This window comes from Monodon monoceros, unplaced genomic scaffold (assembly GCF_005190385.1).
Source record: "Monodon monoceros isolate NGI ecotype Baffin Bay Population unplaced genomic scaffold, NGI_Narwhal_1 Super_Scaffold_10, whole genome shotgun sequence".
NCBI lineage: Eukaryota > Metazoa > Chordata > Mammalia > Artiodactyla > Monodontidae > Monodon > Monodon monoceros.
The window spans coordinates 31,420,036-31,437,327 of NW_021703766.1; the positions used below are offsets into that span (position 1 = coordinate 31,420,036).

A 17,292-nucleotide genomic window follows, 5' to 3' on the forward strand; every position below is an offset into this window, starting at 1 on the left:
CCCCGGGCGCCCGGCCGGTGCGCAGCGCTGCCTTGGTGCCCCGGCGGGGCGCGTCCCCCGGGCCGCCTCCCGCTCTCCCGCGGCTCGCGTGGCCGCGCCTTTGTGTGAGGCGGCCGCGGCTCCCGGGCTCCTCTGGCTCCCGGTCGCGGCGCCCCTCCGGCCCAAGTCCCGCGCGCCGCCCCCGGACAACCCCGGCTGGGCGCCCCCGACGGTGGATCTAGCGGCTTCGAGGAGGCGGGCACCGGTCCCGGCGAGCCCCAGTCCCGGCCCCCGGCCCCGGGCCCGGCTCCGGCATGGATGTGAGATTCTACCCCGCGGCGGCCGGGGACCCCGCCGGCCTGGACTTCGCGCAGTGCCTGGGGTACTACGGCTACAGCAAGGTGACCGGGCCGGGCCAGGGCCGGGGGGCGGCGGGTCGGGGGCCACCTCCCCATCCCGGGCGCGCCCCGCGGTCCAGATCTCCGCCTGCTTCACTTTTCTCTCCCCTCTCCGCTCCTTTCCCTTTGCGTCTTCGTTTCTGTCCAACTCTCCCGCTCTACTCTTTCTGCCCCCTTCCCACCCCCCTTTTTGTCCCTCAGCCGGCGCTCCCCTCTCTCGTCCGCCTCTCCTCCCACTGTCTCCCCCCCCCCAACCTGGCCGACGCTCTTTGGCTGCCCCAAAGAAGAGCAGCCCAAGAACTGCAAGGGGGGACTCGCGTGTGATTCTTTGTTGTTGTTATTAGTAAACACGATCGCAGTTCCCCTGAGTTTGCGGGGGGGAAGGGGGCAACGCAGGAGTCCCCCATCTCGTGGTCTGATGACTTCGCCGCCCTCCTCCCAGCCCATCTCACGTCCCCCACGCCCCCGAGAGCTGGACCCAGGGCCGCTTAGCAAAGGAAAGGAACTAACTTTTGAGCGTGCCCTGGATGGGGTCTTCGAAGAGGGGAGCCGCGAAGTGGTGGGACCCCCGCAGGTGGCCTTTCCTGCCCTCTCGCTAGGGCGCTCTGGACCATGCAATGGAGGTGCCCGCCCCTCCCTGGTTAGCACTAGTGGCTTCTTATCTTTCATTTTTGGGGGAGGGTAAGTTTGGCATTTCGGGGAGATCAGGGTTAGAGACCTCCACACCACGCCCTGGGTCACCCCACCTCCTTCACCTCCCCCTGTTCCAACTTCGAGGACCCAGCGTTTCAGGTGGCCAAAGGTGGATCTCAGAAGGGCAGCTGGCCGCAGCTCGGAGCGGCGAGTCGGTGCGAGAACCGCGGCCCTTGGGCCAGCGCAGCGCGTACTCCCGTTCTCAATCCTTTCCTGAAGCCCCCAAGGCCAAGCTTTAGAGGAAACATCACCCCGAGGGCGATATTCAGAGAAAGAGCTGTGCTCTGGCTGGCCTGTGCCTTTTGAATGTGGTTTTTCTTTCTCCTTCCCCCCTGCCCCTCCCTCCTCCCCTCCTTTTTCTTTCAAATCGCAGTTTGTTTATGATTGCTTGGATAACAGAGGAGGAAATAAGGAGCCTGCAGAAAGAAAGGTGCTATACAAAACTAATGAATACATAGCAGGAAGAGGAGGATTTGTATCTAAGAGTGAGGAACAGTTTGCTGTGCCCCGTGGCTGATGGAGGCTCGTGTTCCTTTCTGTTTGTTTATACTCCGTTCCCAACTCCAGTGCTGAAGTTTGTGAAACACCATTAGGGTCTCTCTTCCTCACCCCTCTTCCCTGTGTCATCATCACCCAGCTCTGCGCCTGGCACGGAGGGGCCTCCCCACAAGTATAGAAGGAAGGGACATCATTCAGTGTGTTTTAACCCTTTGGTGATGGTGGGCGTTCATGCTCTCAAAATTCCTAGAGTGATAACATTAAGCATTGAAAGAGAAGCAAGAAAAGGCCTATCCCTGTAGCCAGAGTTCAGGTTTAGTTTCAGGCCTCTGATTTTGGATTTACTCAAGTTATTAAATGCTTTCAAAAGTCTCCCATGTATGCTCAGTTAGGGACTTAGGCAGCCTAATTAAGTATGTAGTGTTTCTGAGAATCCACCTAATTGTTCCAGTGGGGTATTATTTATCTCCTTACAACTTAGCCTTGTGTATTCAAGCCTTGTATAGCTGGGCATGCTCTTATTTTTGGAAGCCATTACCTTGCCTAATGTAACTACTTCTTTCTCTGATTTAAGATCAGCAACACTCGAATGACACCAAAATAGAAACCTTTTGTACTAATCCAGTCACTGCAATGCGTGGCAAATCTCTCTGTTCACTAGGATCCCAAAGGGTACTTCAAGGGACCAGAGGAAATTGTGGGTGTTTTGTGTGTGTCTCTTTTTATTTTTCGAGAAAGGCTATTTCGAGTCAATTTAAACTCAGAACATTTACTTCTGGGAGCGCCTAGAAAGCTTGCAAACAGACAATATTTATTGAGATGCTTGTTCAGTTTCAGGAGTGAGGATGCAAGATGGATTGCTGTCATATTTTCCTAATGCAGCGATTCGCCTGAAATAACTCGGTTTCTTAGTTATTCAACAATCTGTCGTCTTAAGTGCTCTGTGTACCCAACTTATGAAAGTCAGTGCTTAATATTGGTAGAAATCAGATTGTACTTATTTTAAGGGATGTTTGCATTTCATTCCTTGCAGATAAAAATACAATAATCTTTAAATTGAGCCACGATACTGTATTTTCCTACTCTTAATTTCAAAAGTGAAAAAAACCAACTTTACTCCCCGTAATTTTTCCTTATGGGGAGAATGCAGTAGAAGAAGAAGTATTAACTTCATGGGTATAAAACAGCAAGTGCTAGTTAAAGGTTTATAGCATTTCATTTCATAGCTAACTTGTGTGTCTGAAGTGATGTTATTCAATAGATTTATACTGAAAATGTAAAAACCAGCGTACAAAGACATGCATGTATCTTATTTGAAAACACCTGTAATCATTAATCTTTTAAGACTTAACTTTTGATCATGTGCGTTATCTTTCCGGATGGGAAGTGATGGCTTTCAAAGAAAGTCTGTTTCTGCCCTTTCTTGTTTTAACGACCATCTGGGAAACTTTAGAAGAAATACAGAACCCTCCGCTCCAGGCTTAACAAGGGAAAAGTTAGCGCTTATCGTTAAATTTATTTACAAACCGTGAATAATAGGGTTTCATTCATTTCTCTCTTTAACAAATGACCCGAATCCTTTGTATAACTTATATGCATGTGTATTATCTTCACATTCTGTGAGTATATGGATCCTTTTTAAATGTCAGCGCTCATGAAAGTGTGTACTCTGTCTATGGAGAATGGATGAAAGAGTTTTGAGGGTTCAAAAGTCATTGCAAGTAGGAGAATAACTTCAAATAAAATATAGCCAGGATCATTAAAATCAGTTAATAATTCATGAACCAGCCACTGATGTATAAACTCAAAGTCATCTCTATTTCCTCAGGGCTAATTTCCATTTTAATTTCAAGTGGAAAATCTACTGTTTGAACATTTCTTTTTCTGATGCAGCTAACAAATTAAACTAACACCTATACCTTTTTTTTTAAAAAAAAGCTTTATGTTATTCAAGTGAATTAGTGACCCATTGTCTATATATCTGGAACTTTTCTTTCCCTGGGTTCAATTTGTCTTCACCAGTAAGAAGCTAATATGCAACGTATCAATCGGCATGTAGTGGTCAGAAGCCTGCTCTCCTCACCCACCCGCCCCCAAATACACTGTTATGTTTAATGTGGGTGTTAGCCAGGTAAAATCACGCATTGGGTTAATAATGAATTTGGACTAAACTCTAGTTACTAGCTTTTCTGCATATTCTTAGGGCTTCCCCACCCCCTTTCAGAATACGGCTATTGACGTCTCACCCTATGTAGAATAGTCCTATGCTGTTGTAACTCCATCTGGCCCAAACATTGCTTCCTAATTATTATATGTGTTATTGATCACTCTGCTTAATTAAGATGTTCTGATGTGAGCACTTTCCCTCCACCTCATGGGCCTCTGCCTTGGCTAGCCTGAAGAATAAGAGGACCTGAAGGGTGGTTTGTCATTGGTCTACCTTATTGAAGCCCATGGTTCAAGTTGAGAACATATTGAGAGGGAAGGGGGATTTGATTGAAACTCTCCTTAAGTTGATATCTTGCACTAGCATGAGAACTCATGGTTTTGTTTCTAGGGTCTGGAGTATGGGGGTGTTGAATTTTGAGAGCAGATTTAGAGATTTCCATGTCAGGTGTTTAACCAAGATGTGGAAACCACATTGTGAAAGAAATAAAAGGTTCTTCTAGGGACCTTAGAGCAAGGGTCATAAACTCTGTCTGTAGGGACAGCCAGTTAACCTTCATGAAGCTAGAGGTTGTGGTCAAGTGGAGAACATGCCCCATTTAAAGGGGGAGCCTTGCTCAGCATTAGTAGATTGTTGCCATGCCAACATTTGACCCAGTATCTCCACATTCTGCAATTCTTTTTTTTCAAGAAAATGATATTCTGGGTTTTTATGGGAAATATCCTGAATTTTAAGTATTGGCTGCAAATTAACAAATACGTGAAATCATCATGTGGGACCCTCAAAGCATGCCTGTGTACTGCTCCTTTGCAACTTTTGTCTTAACAAACTCATATTCAGATGAGGATTCGGAAATCATTTTTAAATACATCATTTCTAGTTTACGTTCAACTCTGTGGGCAGTTGTACTACAGTGTTCGACTGTGTGGATAATTCAGTTGAGTGAGTGGAGGAGGTATAATTTAACCACTTTCACTGTAGTTCTAATCTAATAATTTGGATTCTATCATTCGTTAGTTTTATGGTCTCAAACCAATGGAATAGTCATTCTAGGTCAGGAGCTGGCAGACTGCAGCCCACAGGTCATGGTCTGCAAGTTAAGGTTGGTTTTTGCGTTTTTCAACTGTTGAAAGAATTCAAAAGAAGAATAATATTTCGTGACTGTGAAAACTACATGAAATTGACTTTTGTGTCCATAAATAAACTTTTATTGGAACACAGCCCCACTCATTTGTTTACATCTTGTCTGGGGCTGCTTTCATGCCACAGTGGCGGAGTTGAGTCATTGTGACAGAGACTGCATGGCTTGCAAAGCCTAAAACATTTATTATTTATAGAAAAAGGTTGCCAACCCCTGTTCTAGATGATCAGTCCACTGATGGTACCGTGATCTTCCTTTGTTCCAAGCCAAGGCAGTAGAAAGAAAATCAAGATGGCCTAACTGGAAAGATGACTCTCTCAGAGAATGTTTCTGGAAATGCTTCTAGAACAGTGGGGTCTCAGCCCTGGCTTCAGCCATGGTCAGGTAGGAGGAGGCTTGTAGAAGATACTCAAGCTCAGCCTTACCCCAGACTAGTTCAGTAAGAATCTCTGGGGATGGGATCCAGGCAGCAGTGTGTTTGAAAGCTCCCCAGGTGATTCCAACACACAGCTATGGTTGGAAACTTTGTTTTGGGCTGAGGATCCTGAAGTGAGCAATGTCCAGGGGCAGTAAAACTGGGTACGATGTTTGTGATTGCTATAAAGAAGACAAGACCTAGGACAGAATGGTTGGTTCCTGGTCGGCACTCAGGGCCTTTTGAGGCCCTTGGCAATTCCTAAGCCCTATTGATTTGGGCTCCCCTCCACATCCTGCATTTAATACAATATGACATGATACCATATCTGAGTTGATGTTGATTAGGTGGCTTATGTTTGTATTTTGTAGGCATTTAATTGAGCATCTATTAGTTTTAATTTTGTAGCGTGTGTGTGTGCGTTCACGCACGCTTACTTCTGTGCTGTGTGGCCAATTACTTTTTTCTACATTTTAAACATTTCTGTAGGCTCCTGAGAAGCTTATCATTCTAGGTGTCCAGTCTATGGTGACTACTGGATAAAGCAGTCCTGCTGACACAAGCTTGAGGTCCAGAAACTCCCCATTTTTCCACGTCAACCAGTGGAATATTGATGAGAACCATGTGCTCAGTGAAGCCTAATATACAGTTAGCCAAAGAATGTTAATTTTAGTCATTTCAGATGAAGTCAATGGTTGTACGTGGCCACAGCCTTCAAAGTGTGTGTGGTTATTTCAAGAACTGTCTACTCCAGGTCACAAACTGTCAGGGAGACACTGAATCCACTTGAGGACTTGTTTTGTTTACTTTGCACCGGTATTTAAACAAATAAATGAGTTGTCTGTTTCTAAAAATCTTTGCATATAAATCTGGATTTCCAGTTTTTCTTTCATCGTAAATACTGGACCTGTACCCTGGCGTGACATCGTCTGCTAGTTGCCCTGATTCAGATGGCTGTGTACTCCACAGTTCACCGTGGTCCTGTCCACTCCCGCCACCTCACACTTAGCCTTCTGTATACCTCTCAGGTCCCAGGAGGCTTCGAGTTTGAAAACTTTGATTAGAAAGAGATGAAATTAAGCGAGCATCAAATGATGCTCAGACCTAGTGAAATGAGGTCACTGTCATCGGAGAAATACAGACCCAGTGTTCCTTGCGGCATGTAGGATAGTAGATGAAATGGAAAAGAGTAATTTGTGATCATATTACAGAGCCGTGCTCCTCAAACTTTAGCGTACACGAGTAATACCCAGGGTGCTTTCTGGAACGCAGACCACTGGACTTTACCTCTAGAGTGTCTGAATCATAGGTCTGGGGTGGGGCTCTCAGGTGATGATGTCATACTGTGAGTAGCATGGCACAGAGGGCCTTCAGTGGTAAGGGAAGTCGTTTGTTCTTTGTAAGTTTATCAACTAGAATGCTTTGGGCTGCAGGTAACAGAATAAACAACAAACAGTGCATAAACCCTAAAGACATTTGTTTACTAGTAGGTCTTTAGGTGGGCCATTTCAGGCTGTTTTGGATGGTTCAATCATGTCTTCAAGGACCCCCTTTACTTTTCTCTTTATTCCGCCATCCTTGGAATCTCAACATTCTCCTCTTGGTCACAGGTTGGCTGCTGTAGCTCTAGGCGTCACATCCTCACATGATAGCATGTGAAATGAGAAGCAGGGCAGTGGTGTGGGTGGCAGTGGTAGTAAAGGAGCACTTTCTCTTTCTACACATCTCTTATTAAGAAAGAATAGCTTTCTTGGAAACAGTTCCACTAGACTCTTTCATCTTACTGTTCAGAAATGGATCACATGCCCACCCTAGGACAGTCATCGGCAAAGAAGAAGGGGACTGCTGTGATCAGCATAGACCAATCCCATGTCATCCCCTGGGGCTGGACACTTGTCACATGAGCATAATTGATGTTACGCTCTGTTAGCAAGGAAGGAGGCTGTTGGAAGGACACCCGTGTCTGCTGCTGAGCACGTTTGAAGAATTTTGAGTGGGCTGGCGTGTGGTAGGGGTTGAATTTTGTGAAGATGAATCTGACTTTTTGACTAGATTAGCGTGGGGCCCAACAGGAAGTGGCGGACGGGGGGGACCAGGGAGGACGCCACTAGCCAGTCGAGATAAAGGTGCGAGAAGGATTTGAACTAAGGAGATGTGAATATGGACGTGAAGGAGAGGAGGGCACCAAACAGAGCATCTCTGTAGCTTAGGAAGGAGAAAGAGGAAGTGGAGATGACTCAGGGTGTTTGAACTGGGGACCTGAATGAATGTTAAGACTTCGAACAGAAGCAGAGAGGCCAGAGGAGAAGCTGGGGTTGAAGGAAAGATAATGCTGATATGGGATATTTGGGTGGAACATTCCCACAGAGATGTCAAGTAGGTGCCCTGGAACCTACCCGTGCCTTGGAACTCAGAGAGCTCAGGGTTGGAGAACCAAAGTCGGGGGCTTCCTGTAAATGATAAAGCGCTGGAAACAGAAGTGACTTCTCTAAGAGTAAGGAGACGGGTTGACAAGGACACATCCTTGGTCTTGAGGGTAGGCTGGTGCGATGTTTGGTAATCCAACTTCCCAGTTAGGGAGGCAGTATTTTAGGATGTAACACGTGAAACTCCAAAAATTTGGAAATCTTACTGTACCATGACAAGGATGGTATAAAAAAGGAGTGTGTGTGTGTGTGTGTGTGTATGTGTGTGTGTGATGATATATCTTTTCTAGCTTAACAGTTATTTGGAAAGTAACAGTCTTAAATGGCTATCATCAAGTGGGAATAATGCAAAATTTGCAATACCATACTTTACAACCACATCAGCCATTTATGAATTAAAACATTTCATGTGTTTTTCTTTGTGTAAGAGATGCAACTTCAAACTGGATTTTGTAACATGTTCATGATGTCATAAGTATCTTGGGGAATCTGTTTTGAGTGTGGTTAATAAGGAAGGACAGGATTTCTGCTAAGTATGCTTATAAATTCAGTGTATTTTAAAGGTGGATTCAGCACTCTTTTAAAAAAACCCTATCAAAATAAAAGAAGTAGAGGCTTTTATTCAAGGTCTGCATGAGCTTCTGACAGGTTTTATCTTCTCTCTTTGTGGTAGGTCATTTTATTTTCTTTGTTTCCTAGGTTTGTATCCTAATCCCTTCCTTTGGGAGGCCATGTTCTTTTAGATATGTTCCACTCTTGTATAAAACACATTAGCCATTGGAAAATGGCCCTTCTTGTATGACTAACATTCTATCTTTAATCTTAATTTAATTTTACTTTGTTTATAAAAGAATACTTGTCATGTCTTGATAATCCATAAGTTAAAGAAATTGGCCAATATCAAGAAGTGTTTGGATTTCACTCTAAATACATATTTGAATGATATAGATTTGTTCTTTTGGAGGAGATAGATTTTAAGGTGGGCCCTTCTATTCCATATCTTGCGAGTTTAATGTGACCTTTTCTACATTGACTATAAATTGTATATATAGAAGAGTTATATTAAATATTGTAATGGAAGTGAGTTTTCAAAATATTTTAAATTGATGTAGTGTAACTGTACTATAATGTGAGATTTTCCCAGCAATTTCTACAGCTAATTTATAATGAGCAGGGGATTTTGGTGTGCTGCAGAATAACAAAATTTTTCCACTTTCTTTTTAAAATCTTCTAGATATAGGAAGGAGAAGTCTCAAATGCTGACCTGGCTAGAACACTTTTGTGAAATATGTATGTTTGGTTGGAAGTTGGTTTTTCTCGAAAAAAGGATGAGTTAAATTTAGAACCATTGAGAACTCATAAAGCGTACTAGTAGACTGTTTTGCTACTCCTTTATGCCTGTCTCCAGGGAGAAACTCAGCTCATTATTTGGCTTACTCAAAGAATTCTAACAACAATGTTTAATGGAGAAGTGGTTAAACTGTTGTATAAGTAAAAATTCTTTGGACTCCAAGTGGGGAAGAGTCCTCAAAATGAGTTAAATAGAAAAGGGGTTTTAAGTTTTGCTTCAGGCATAGCTGGATCCAGGTGTTACAAAGGGATGCTGTCAAGACTCCTTTATATTAGTTCTGTTTACATCTGTTCGGCTTCTTTCTCAGTCAGGTTATACTTGGGTGGTGGGAAGATGTTCAGTAGCAGCTCCAAGTCACACCTGCACAGCTCAGCTTCCCCAAGAAGGGGAGATTCTCTTCCCTGCTTGTTTCTGTACCTCCTCTGCACTGAGTCTCATTGGACAGACTTGGGTCACGTGCCCAGGCCCAACATCACATACCCATCTCAGGATCAGGGGCGCATACTGGCAGCCCCATGGAAACCACATAGGCCAAGAGTCGGGAGCAGTGGATCCTCAGAGGGAGAGCAAAACGCTGATGTCACAGCAGAGGGAAGAGGGCGTGAGGTAGTTAAAAAAAAAAAAAAAGTCCATTTAAACTGCTAAATGAAGTGAAGCTTGACGATTTTGACGATTTTTGAGGATTTGAGTTGTCCATGTTTCTTATCCTTTGTGGAAACCAGAAATAGCCTGTGCTTATTTAATGCAAATGTCATCATTGTTATTTATCAAGCATTTATTAGGAATGCGCTTCTTGTGAGGGGCTGACATTAGATGTGGTCTGCCTTCAAGAGACCTCTAGTTTGGTAGGAGAGCAGGTGTGCATATGTGAGTGTTCATGAAATTCGTGTGTGTGTGTGTGTGTGTGTGAATATGTGTACATAGGGAGGTGTTCTAGGCAGAAGCCAATGGTTGGTTTGGTGAAAGTGTTCCAGAAATGGTCAAGGAAGGGGAAACTTCAATCCAGGCAAAGAAGGGTATGTTAGTTAGGGTTCACCTGCAAGTAACAGAAAAAAAAAACTTGAGGGAATTCCCTGGTGGTCCAGTGGTTAGGGCTCCGCACTCTCACTGCCGAGGGCCCGGGTTCCATCCCTGGTTGGGGAACTGAAATCCCACAAGCTGTGCAGTGTGGCCAAATAAAAACAAAACAAACCAAAAAACCCCCCAAACAAACAGTAACACCCCCCAAACCACTTGAGAAGCAGTGGCTTAAATGAGATAGATTTTCTCTTGTCCCTAATGAAGACCAGAGGTAAGTAGTTCTGGGCTGTTATGCGGGCTTCATAGACATCTGGGACCCAAGCTGTCTCTAACTTTCATGTGACCCTTGTCCTTATGGTCCAAGGTAGAGTGCCAGTCATCATCGTGGTCCAACCGGCAGGAAGGAAATGTCAAGGGAGGTCTCCAGAGGCTGCCACAGGACACTTGCTTATTTCTCACTGGCCAGAACTGAGACACATGGCCACACCTGTGACTGCCAGGTTGTGGCTGGCCATGTGCCCAGGGAACACTCAGTTACTGCAGAAGCAGGGGTGAGTGCCTATGAGTGAGTGATGGGTGAGGTCCAAGGAACGCTTTTGGGTATCTCCAAGTTGGAGATTTTGTGAACAAACTGTAATGTTGTATTTTGCTAAACTCCGTTCAATATTTTCGGTTTTATTTGCTCCTGGAGGGTCCTCTTTTGGTGAAAGAGATACACTGTGCTAACTTTTCAATCCTTTCTTCAGCTTTGGGGTTTTATTTTGGGCATGCTTAAAATACCCAATGATTGATCTGTGTCTTTGTAGGAACTGCAAATCCGATGTCCTAATATTAATTCATTATCTATATTTTAGGCCCAAATTTTTCTTCTTTTCAAAATACCTCTTGAAGTTTTACACTGCCATTTCTCAGGTCCTAACTCTGGGTAATAGAGTTTTGCGCACAAGTCAATCTTCAGTTGCGTTTTTTAAAACTAGATTGTTTTTCAACTAATGGGTTTCCTTTTTGATCAAACCCAGCTTACCTGTGACTCATCATATCCACACATTCACCAAATCTTCTTCCCCAGAAACCTGCAGTTCTTTACGCCCTTTCTCCTCACTTAACCCTCTGGCCCCCTTCTTTTACCCTTGACCATGCAACCTCGACGGCAAAGACACGGCAGCTTCCTCAGCCCCCTCTCCTTTTGCTGTGTAGGCTGTGTCAGCCCTTGGTCAGCCTCATTTCTCAACTTTAGGGTAACTGAACACTGTGTCCGTTTTCCTTTCTAAACACGAAAGCTCTCTGAGTGTACTTGGGTCCTTCTGTTTATCTGTTTATTCTCTTGGACATTCTCCAAACGAAGAGTCCAAGTCGTCTCCACTCTTTTTAAGTCACAGTCAGACCAGCTCTCCCCTCACTCTTAGGAGGGAACTCTCATCTTTCACTTCATGAGGAACGTTGATATTATCTGCTAGGAATTGCTCATGTGTCATCCTCACTCGTGTAGGGACCGCTTCTCTCTTTTATCCAGACCCAGAGGAGAGCAGTTTCTACTCTTTGGGAGAAATTCCCCCAACAGCGTCGTTCCCTTTCTGATTGTTGAATATTGGTTCTGCGGACAGCTCCCATCTTTCCCGTCTTAGTCCTTTTTCTACTTTCAAATGTGCCCAGATGTCCTCTGACCTCCACTACAGATTTTTCAATCTACAGTTTGTTGAGGGCCACCTCACTTGTCACGGCTTTGGCTGTCTCCTCATTCTATCCACATTATAGTACATGTCATGGTTTTGTTTAAGTCACTTTTTTCCCTTACATAAATTAATGTGAAATGAAGACCATCTCAAATGGAAAACCCTATCACTTCCCAGACATAGAAGAAAATCCTAAAGATAAATACCAGGGGAGTAAACAGTATTCTGGAGAGCTCACTGGAGACCTTGCTGGCCTCAGGCTCTGCTCTCTGTTTGTTGAAAAGGGGGATTTGCAAGTGTTAGGGAGGTGTGGAAGATGTGTTAGCACCAGACTGAGACTCTGGCTTTGATTTTATCTGGAGGCTTGAAAGGAGTTCAAAACAGAATGACTTTCTCAAGATGTAATTAAACATTCTTTCTTCCTTGTCTCTGGACCTCGCAGAGCAGTGCTTCTGCGAGGGATATGCATGCAGGTCAGCTGGGGGTCAGGATAAAATGCGGATCAGCGGGTCTGGGTGGGCTGGAAGGTTGGCATCGCTAACCCATTCCCAGGTGATGCTGTTGCTGTTGGTCCTGGCTATGCTGGTAGTTGTGAGTCCTAGAGAAAGGACCATCCACATCGACTCTTCTGTCTGACTCTGTGGACCCCCTTTTTAACATCTCTCTGAACAATGGCGCAAACAAGAAGTCTCTCCCTGGGCTTCCATGTCTTTCCCACTCAGGCCCACCTCAACACCCTGCAGCCTGCTTCTGTTCCTCCTTGCATTACTGACACTACCTTTTTCCTCTTCTCCTGTGAGCTCTGCCTTGCCGGATCAAACTTCATTCATTCCTGCAAGAATGTGAGGTGCCTACTTAAGCTAGATCCTGCTCTGAGCCCTGGGGCTATGCTTTTCTGATGACTATCCTTCTGTGTCCTGTGATCGCCCATGTCTCTGGTTCCCAAATATTGTATTGACATATTTGGGTACTCCTGCTCTGTTGTCTTGTCTGCGGCTTTCCCTCCTCTTCCCAGGCGGTGGGAATGTCCTCCCAAAGCTTGGCTTCTTGCTCTTTTGCCCCTGTATTGTTTTCACTTTGTATGTGGATCTTGCTTTCTGCCTTTAGCTGTTCCCTCTCTGATGTTGTTTGTATCGGCTATCTACTGCTGCATAACAAAGTAAACCTTGTGGCTTAAAACAGAAAACATGTTTTACTTGTGATTCTGCAAGTCAGTAATTTAGTCTGGGCCCAGTGGGGCAGTTATTCTCATCTTGGCTGGATTCTCTAATGTGTTTGTGGGCAGTGGCAGGTTGGCTGTGAGGCTTTGTTTCTGGAGATTGGCTGACTGTCCACTGGGGCCCCTTGCTTCTCCTGCACATACGTGTAGTCTCTCCCCTCCAGCATGCCAAGATGTACACAAGTGCCTGCATGGTAGTAGCATTCTGCGAAGTGCAGAGGGCCCTTGAGCTCAGGCTCAGAAATTCTGTTCCTTCTACCACGTTCTACTGCCCAAAGCCAGATTCAAGGGGAGGGGAGGTAGATTCCATTTCTTGAAAGGAGCTGTTGCAAAATCACATGACAAAGGGGCGTGGATACAGGGAGGTGGAAGAACTGGGGCCTTTTTCGCAGTCTTCCCCAAGGCCTCAAATCTTCATCTCTGGCTTGATCTACATTTCTCATCCCCTATATGGCAGCTCTCTATAGGATATCACCACTTCCCTGCCTGCCATCAGTTTAAATCAAACATAAGCCATATGGCAACCTGCATCCCTCTGCCCCAGAGCTCCCCTTCAAGTTTTTACCACTCCTCTCAATGCCCTCATCATTTTCGGATACAAAAAATTAATTGTGATTACTTGGCCCCTTTCATTCTCTTAAGGCAATAACTCTTCATGCCGTCTTCATTTTTCTTCTCATGACCTCTTTTGCGTCTGTCTTCTTTCTTTCCACTGCCAGTGTCCTAGCCAAGGCCTCTGCCATAGCCACAAGCTCCTCCCTGACTCTCTGTATTTTCTAAATTTCTCCCGCCTGCAATCAAACCTGCACTCCACTTCGGTTTGATCCCTCAAAAGGATATTAGTCTAAGCATCATTCTCCTTCTAAAAGCACTTCCAATGGCTCGTCTTTGTTTATACCAGTGCTTTCTCAGATTTGCCACCTCCTTTTGGCCGTATCTACATACCACCAGTATTATTTATTAAAAATTTTTTTACATTGACTCACCTTTTAACTTATATCACTGTTGCATAAGGGAACCTTGTATTGCTGGCAACATGTAAAAATTACCCATACAATAAATGCAAAACTTAAAATTTTAAAATGTGTGTATATATCAATTAAATTAATCCAGTATGCATAATAGATATGGGAGTACTGGCCTACAAGATAAAGTGCTTTGTCCTCAACTTGACATTGAAGACCCTCCATATCTAGTATCAAAGTTAACCACATTAAGCAAAAACAAAATTCCTTAGAAAAAGATTGTTGAATTTTATTAAACACTAGAGTTCTGCTCAGGGTCATTTCAGTGGTTATAGATCAGCACCACAAAGTAGGATTGCCTGTCTTAATATTTTCGTGCATTGCTTAGACACATCAGTTGTTTTGAAAATATTAATTTGAAATAGCTCTTTTTGCTGGCCCTCAAAGCCCTGTTGTTCACAGTAAATAACTTTCTTGGTAGCATAATAGCCTTGCTCTGTCTGCATTAATAATGTTTCAAATACTGTTTCCAATTCTGGCTTTGGCTTAACAGGTTTTTAACTGCCAGTGGGCTAAATTTTATACTACACATTCCCTTTTTTTATGGCTTGTCTTAATCCTAGATTCCTAGGAAACACTGTAGTTGTGATATATACCATTTTGATCATCTGAACATCTCTTCATGGTTAGACACTTTGAAAACACTGGCACTCGAGCAGGTGCAAGATGGCAGGTTGTAGTTGGCATCCATCCCGCTTCCCTACGATTCTTGAGCCTGTGTGTTTATTAAGGTGAAACTTGTGGAAGTTCAGGGCAGAAACCAAGTGAAGGAAAACCAAGTCAGGTTAAAGAATTCTGATAGACTAATACGAAAAGTAGGAAGAGTGACAAAAGAAGACAAGAAGAGTGACAATAGTTGAGAGTGATCGAGAAGATTCTTATCTAGAAAGAGAGACAAAAAACAGTGTCCAGTTGTGGAGAGGAAAAAGAAAAGGGTATTTTTTTTTTTTTTAAAGAGGCCAGTTCAACCCTAAGTTAACAGATAACTTTTGGACAATAGACGACACCTCGTTGCTTCACTACTAAAATTTCCCAGTGTAGCATAACCCATATATGAGAATTTAACTTTCTGGGAAATTTTTTTCTGATGATGTTTGGCCATCATACTTGATGGTTGATGCAGAATTCTTGTCCTTTAGTTTCTTATCAGAAATGATGGTCCTTTCTTTAAAAAAGTTATTTATTTATTTTTGGCTGTGTTGGGTCTTTGTTGCTGCGCACGGGCTTTTCTCTAGCTGCGTCGAGCAGGGGCTACTCTTCGTTGTGGTGCGCAGGCTTCTCATTCCTGTGGCTTCTCTTGTTGGGGAGCATGGGCTCTGGTCACGCAGGCTTCAGTAGTTATGGTGCGCAGGCTCAGTAGTTGTGGCTCCCGATCTCTAGAGCTCAGGCTCAGTAGTTGTGGAGCATGGAGTGAGTTGCTCCGCGGCATGTGGGATCCTCCTGGACCAGGGATCGAACCCGTGTCCCCTGCATTGGCAGGCAGATTCTTAAACACTGTGCCACCAGGGAAGTCCCTTAAATCTGGTGCTCAGTCCCTATTAAAAACTGTTTTAAGAAATAATATATTTATGGAGAATGGCCTGAAGAAGGTGCAGTGCATCCATGCATCCAGATAACCTAACTTAATGTGAGGCTTCTGCCAGCCTGAGAGCTGAATGCTTAGGACGACACACTGTTGTCCACCCCACTCCACATTTGCCTTCACTGGGTCTCTCTCAGGTGTTGATTACATACTCCTAGGACTTCGCATTGAGCGGAATTATGAATAATAGTTTCATGAACATCCTTTTTGGGGGGTTCTGTTTAATTATAGTCCATTACATATTCATAGTGTCTTTTTTTTTTTAGGATGACTTACCAGAGGATCTTTTTAGGTCACTGTATCAGGAAGAGCTGGAAAAAACACCACTTGGTTTTATCTAATGGGTATTATTAATCTTGTTATACTCATTTCTTTGCATTGGCTGTCAGGAAGCTTGGAGTCCAGCATGAAACTTATTTAGTAACTATCCAGAAGAATAGGATGTGCATTCCTGGGTGCCAGTCATCTTGGCTTTATTATTTTAATTTTTTTTTTGCCTTGATTCTTAGAAATATTACCTCTCTCTTTAGAATCAATTGTACTTTTAAAAGTCACCCAGGGTCTTCCCTGGTGGCGCAGTGGTTGAGAGTCCGCCTGCCGATGCAGGGAACACGGGTTCGTGCCCCGGTCCGGGAGGATCCCACGTGCCGCCGAGCGGCTGGGCCCGTGAGCCATAGCCTCTGAGCCTGTGCGTCCGGAGCCTGTGCTCCGCAACGGGAGAGGCCACAACAGTGAGAGGCCCGAGTACCGCAGAAAAAACCAAAAAACAAATAAAAGTCACCCAGTTCTTTTGTGGAGAAAAGCAGCTTATGAATAAATACTTAAAATACTTCTAAGTACAATGAGCATGTTTGCATAGTGTCAAGAATACTTTGAGTATCTTTCTACAAGAGAAATTTCCACTTAGGAAATTAAAGTCTACTGGTTGTGTCAATATTGTAAAAATAAAAAACAAACGTATCCCTTCCCTTTTTGGTCTTTTTATAAGGACGAGTATAACTCTCAATTTATAGCGCTTGCCAGAGTTCATCTCCTTTAGGATATTTCCCCCAGAGTTAGGGAATCTATTGAAATGATGAAAACAGGGAAATTGGGATAGCCCCTGAGCCTTCAAATCAGTGTTTGAGCTCTCTTATCATTCAAAAAGTACTAATTCCTAAATGTTCACATCCTGCCATCATTAGCATCTATCTTAATTGAGTAGATGTAGTTTTAATTTTACCTGAAGACTGCTAAGATTACCCCAGCATTAGGGGTCTGTTGGACCAGTTGTCAAGTGGAGACTGGTCCACACATGCATCCTAGGATCCACGAATTGACTCCCTAGGGGTTGGAAAGCGTTTCTGCGCACACCCAGGGCATTTGATCTTTGAGAAAGCCCTGCTGTCTTGGCTCAGGGAAGCCTTCCTGATGCCACGTGAGCCCTGCCCAAATTAAGAGAAGCAGTTAACCTCTCATAAAACCAGCCACCCGCTTAGATTGCTTTAACGTGACTCATGGCAATGCAGATGTACTTTACCATTGTCTTGGTGCCACTGTTTTGTTTAATCAGCTTCCTGAAAAGTGGGAAACTTTATTTTGGTAACTTTGGAAAGCAGCCTGACTCATTCCTCCTTAGGTTGTTTATCTAAGGTTGGCCCAAGAGGTCTAATGGATTTTAATGACTCCAAATATCGAGCAGTTGGCAGGCTGGCAGGGTGTGTGG

General features: G+C 44.2%; 1 protein-coding gene across 1 annotated transcript in view; it reads left to right on the top strand.

Annotated features, from left to right (window-relative positions):
• The first annotated feature begins 293 nt into the window (after window positions 1-293).
• TOX3 (TOX high mobility group box family member 3) overlaps window positions 294-17,292 on the top strand; it is a 106,853-nt gene continuing 89,854 nt past the window's right edge. The window contains exon 1 of the mRNA XM_029237542.1: window positions 294-380. Within this exon, the coding sequence (XP_029093375.1) occupies window positions 294-380 (87 nt within the window). The remainder of the gene's footprint in view (window positions 381-17,292) is intronic.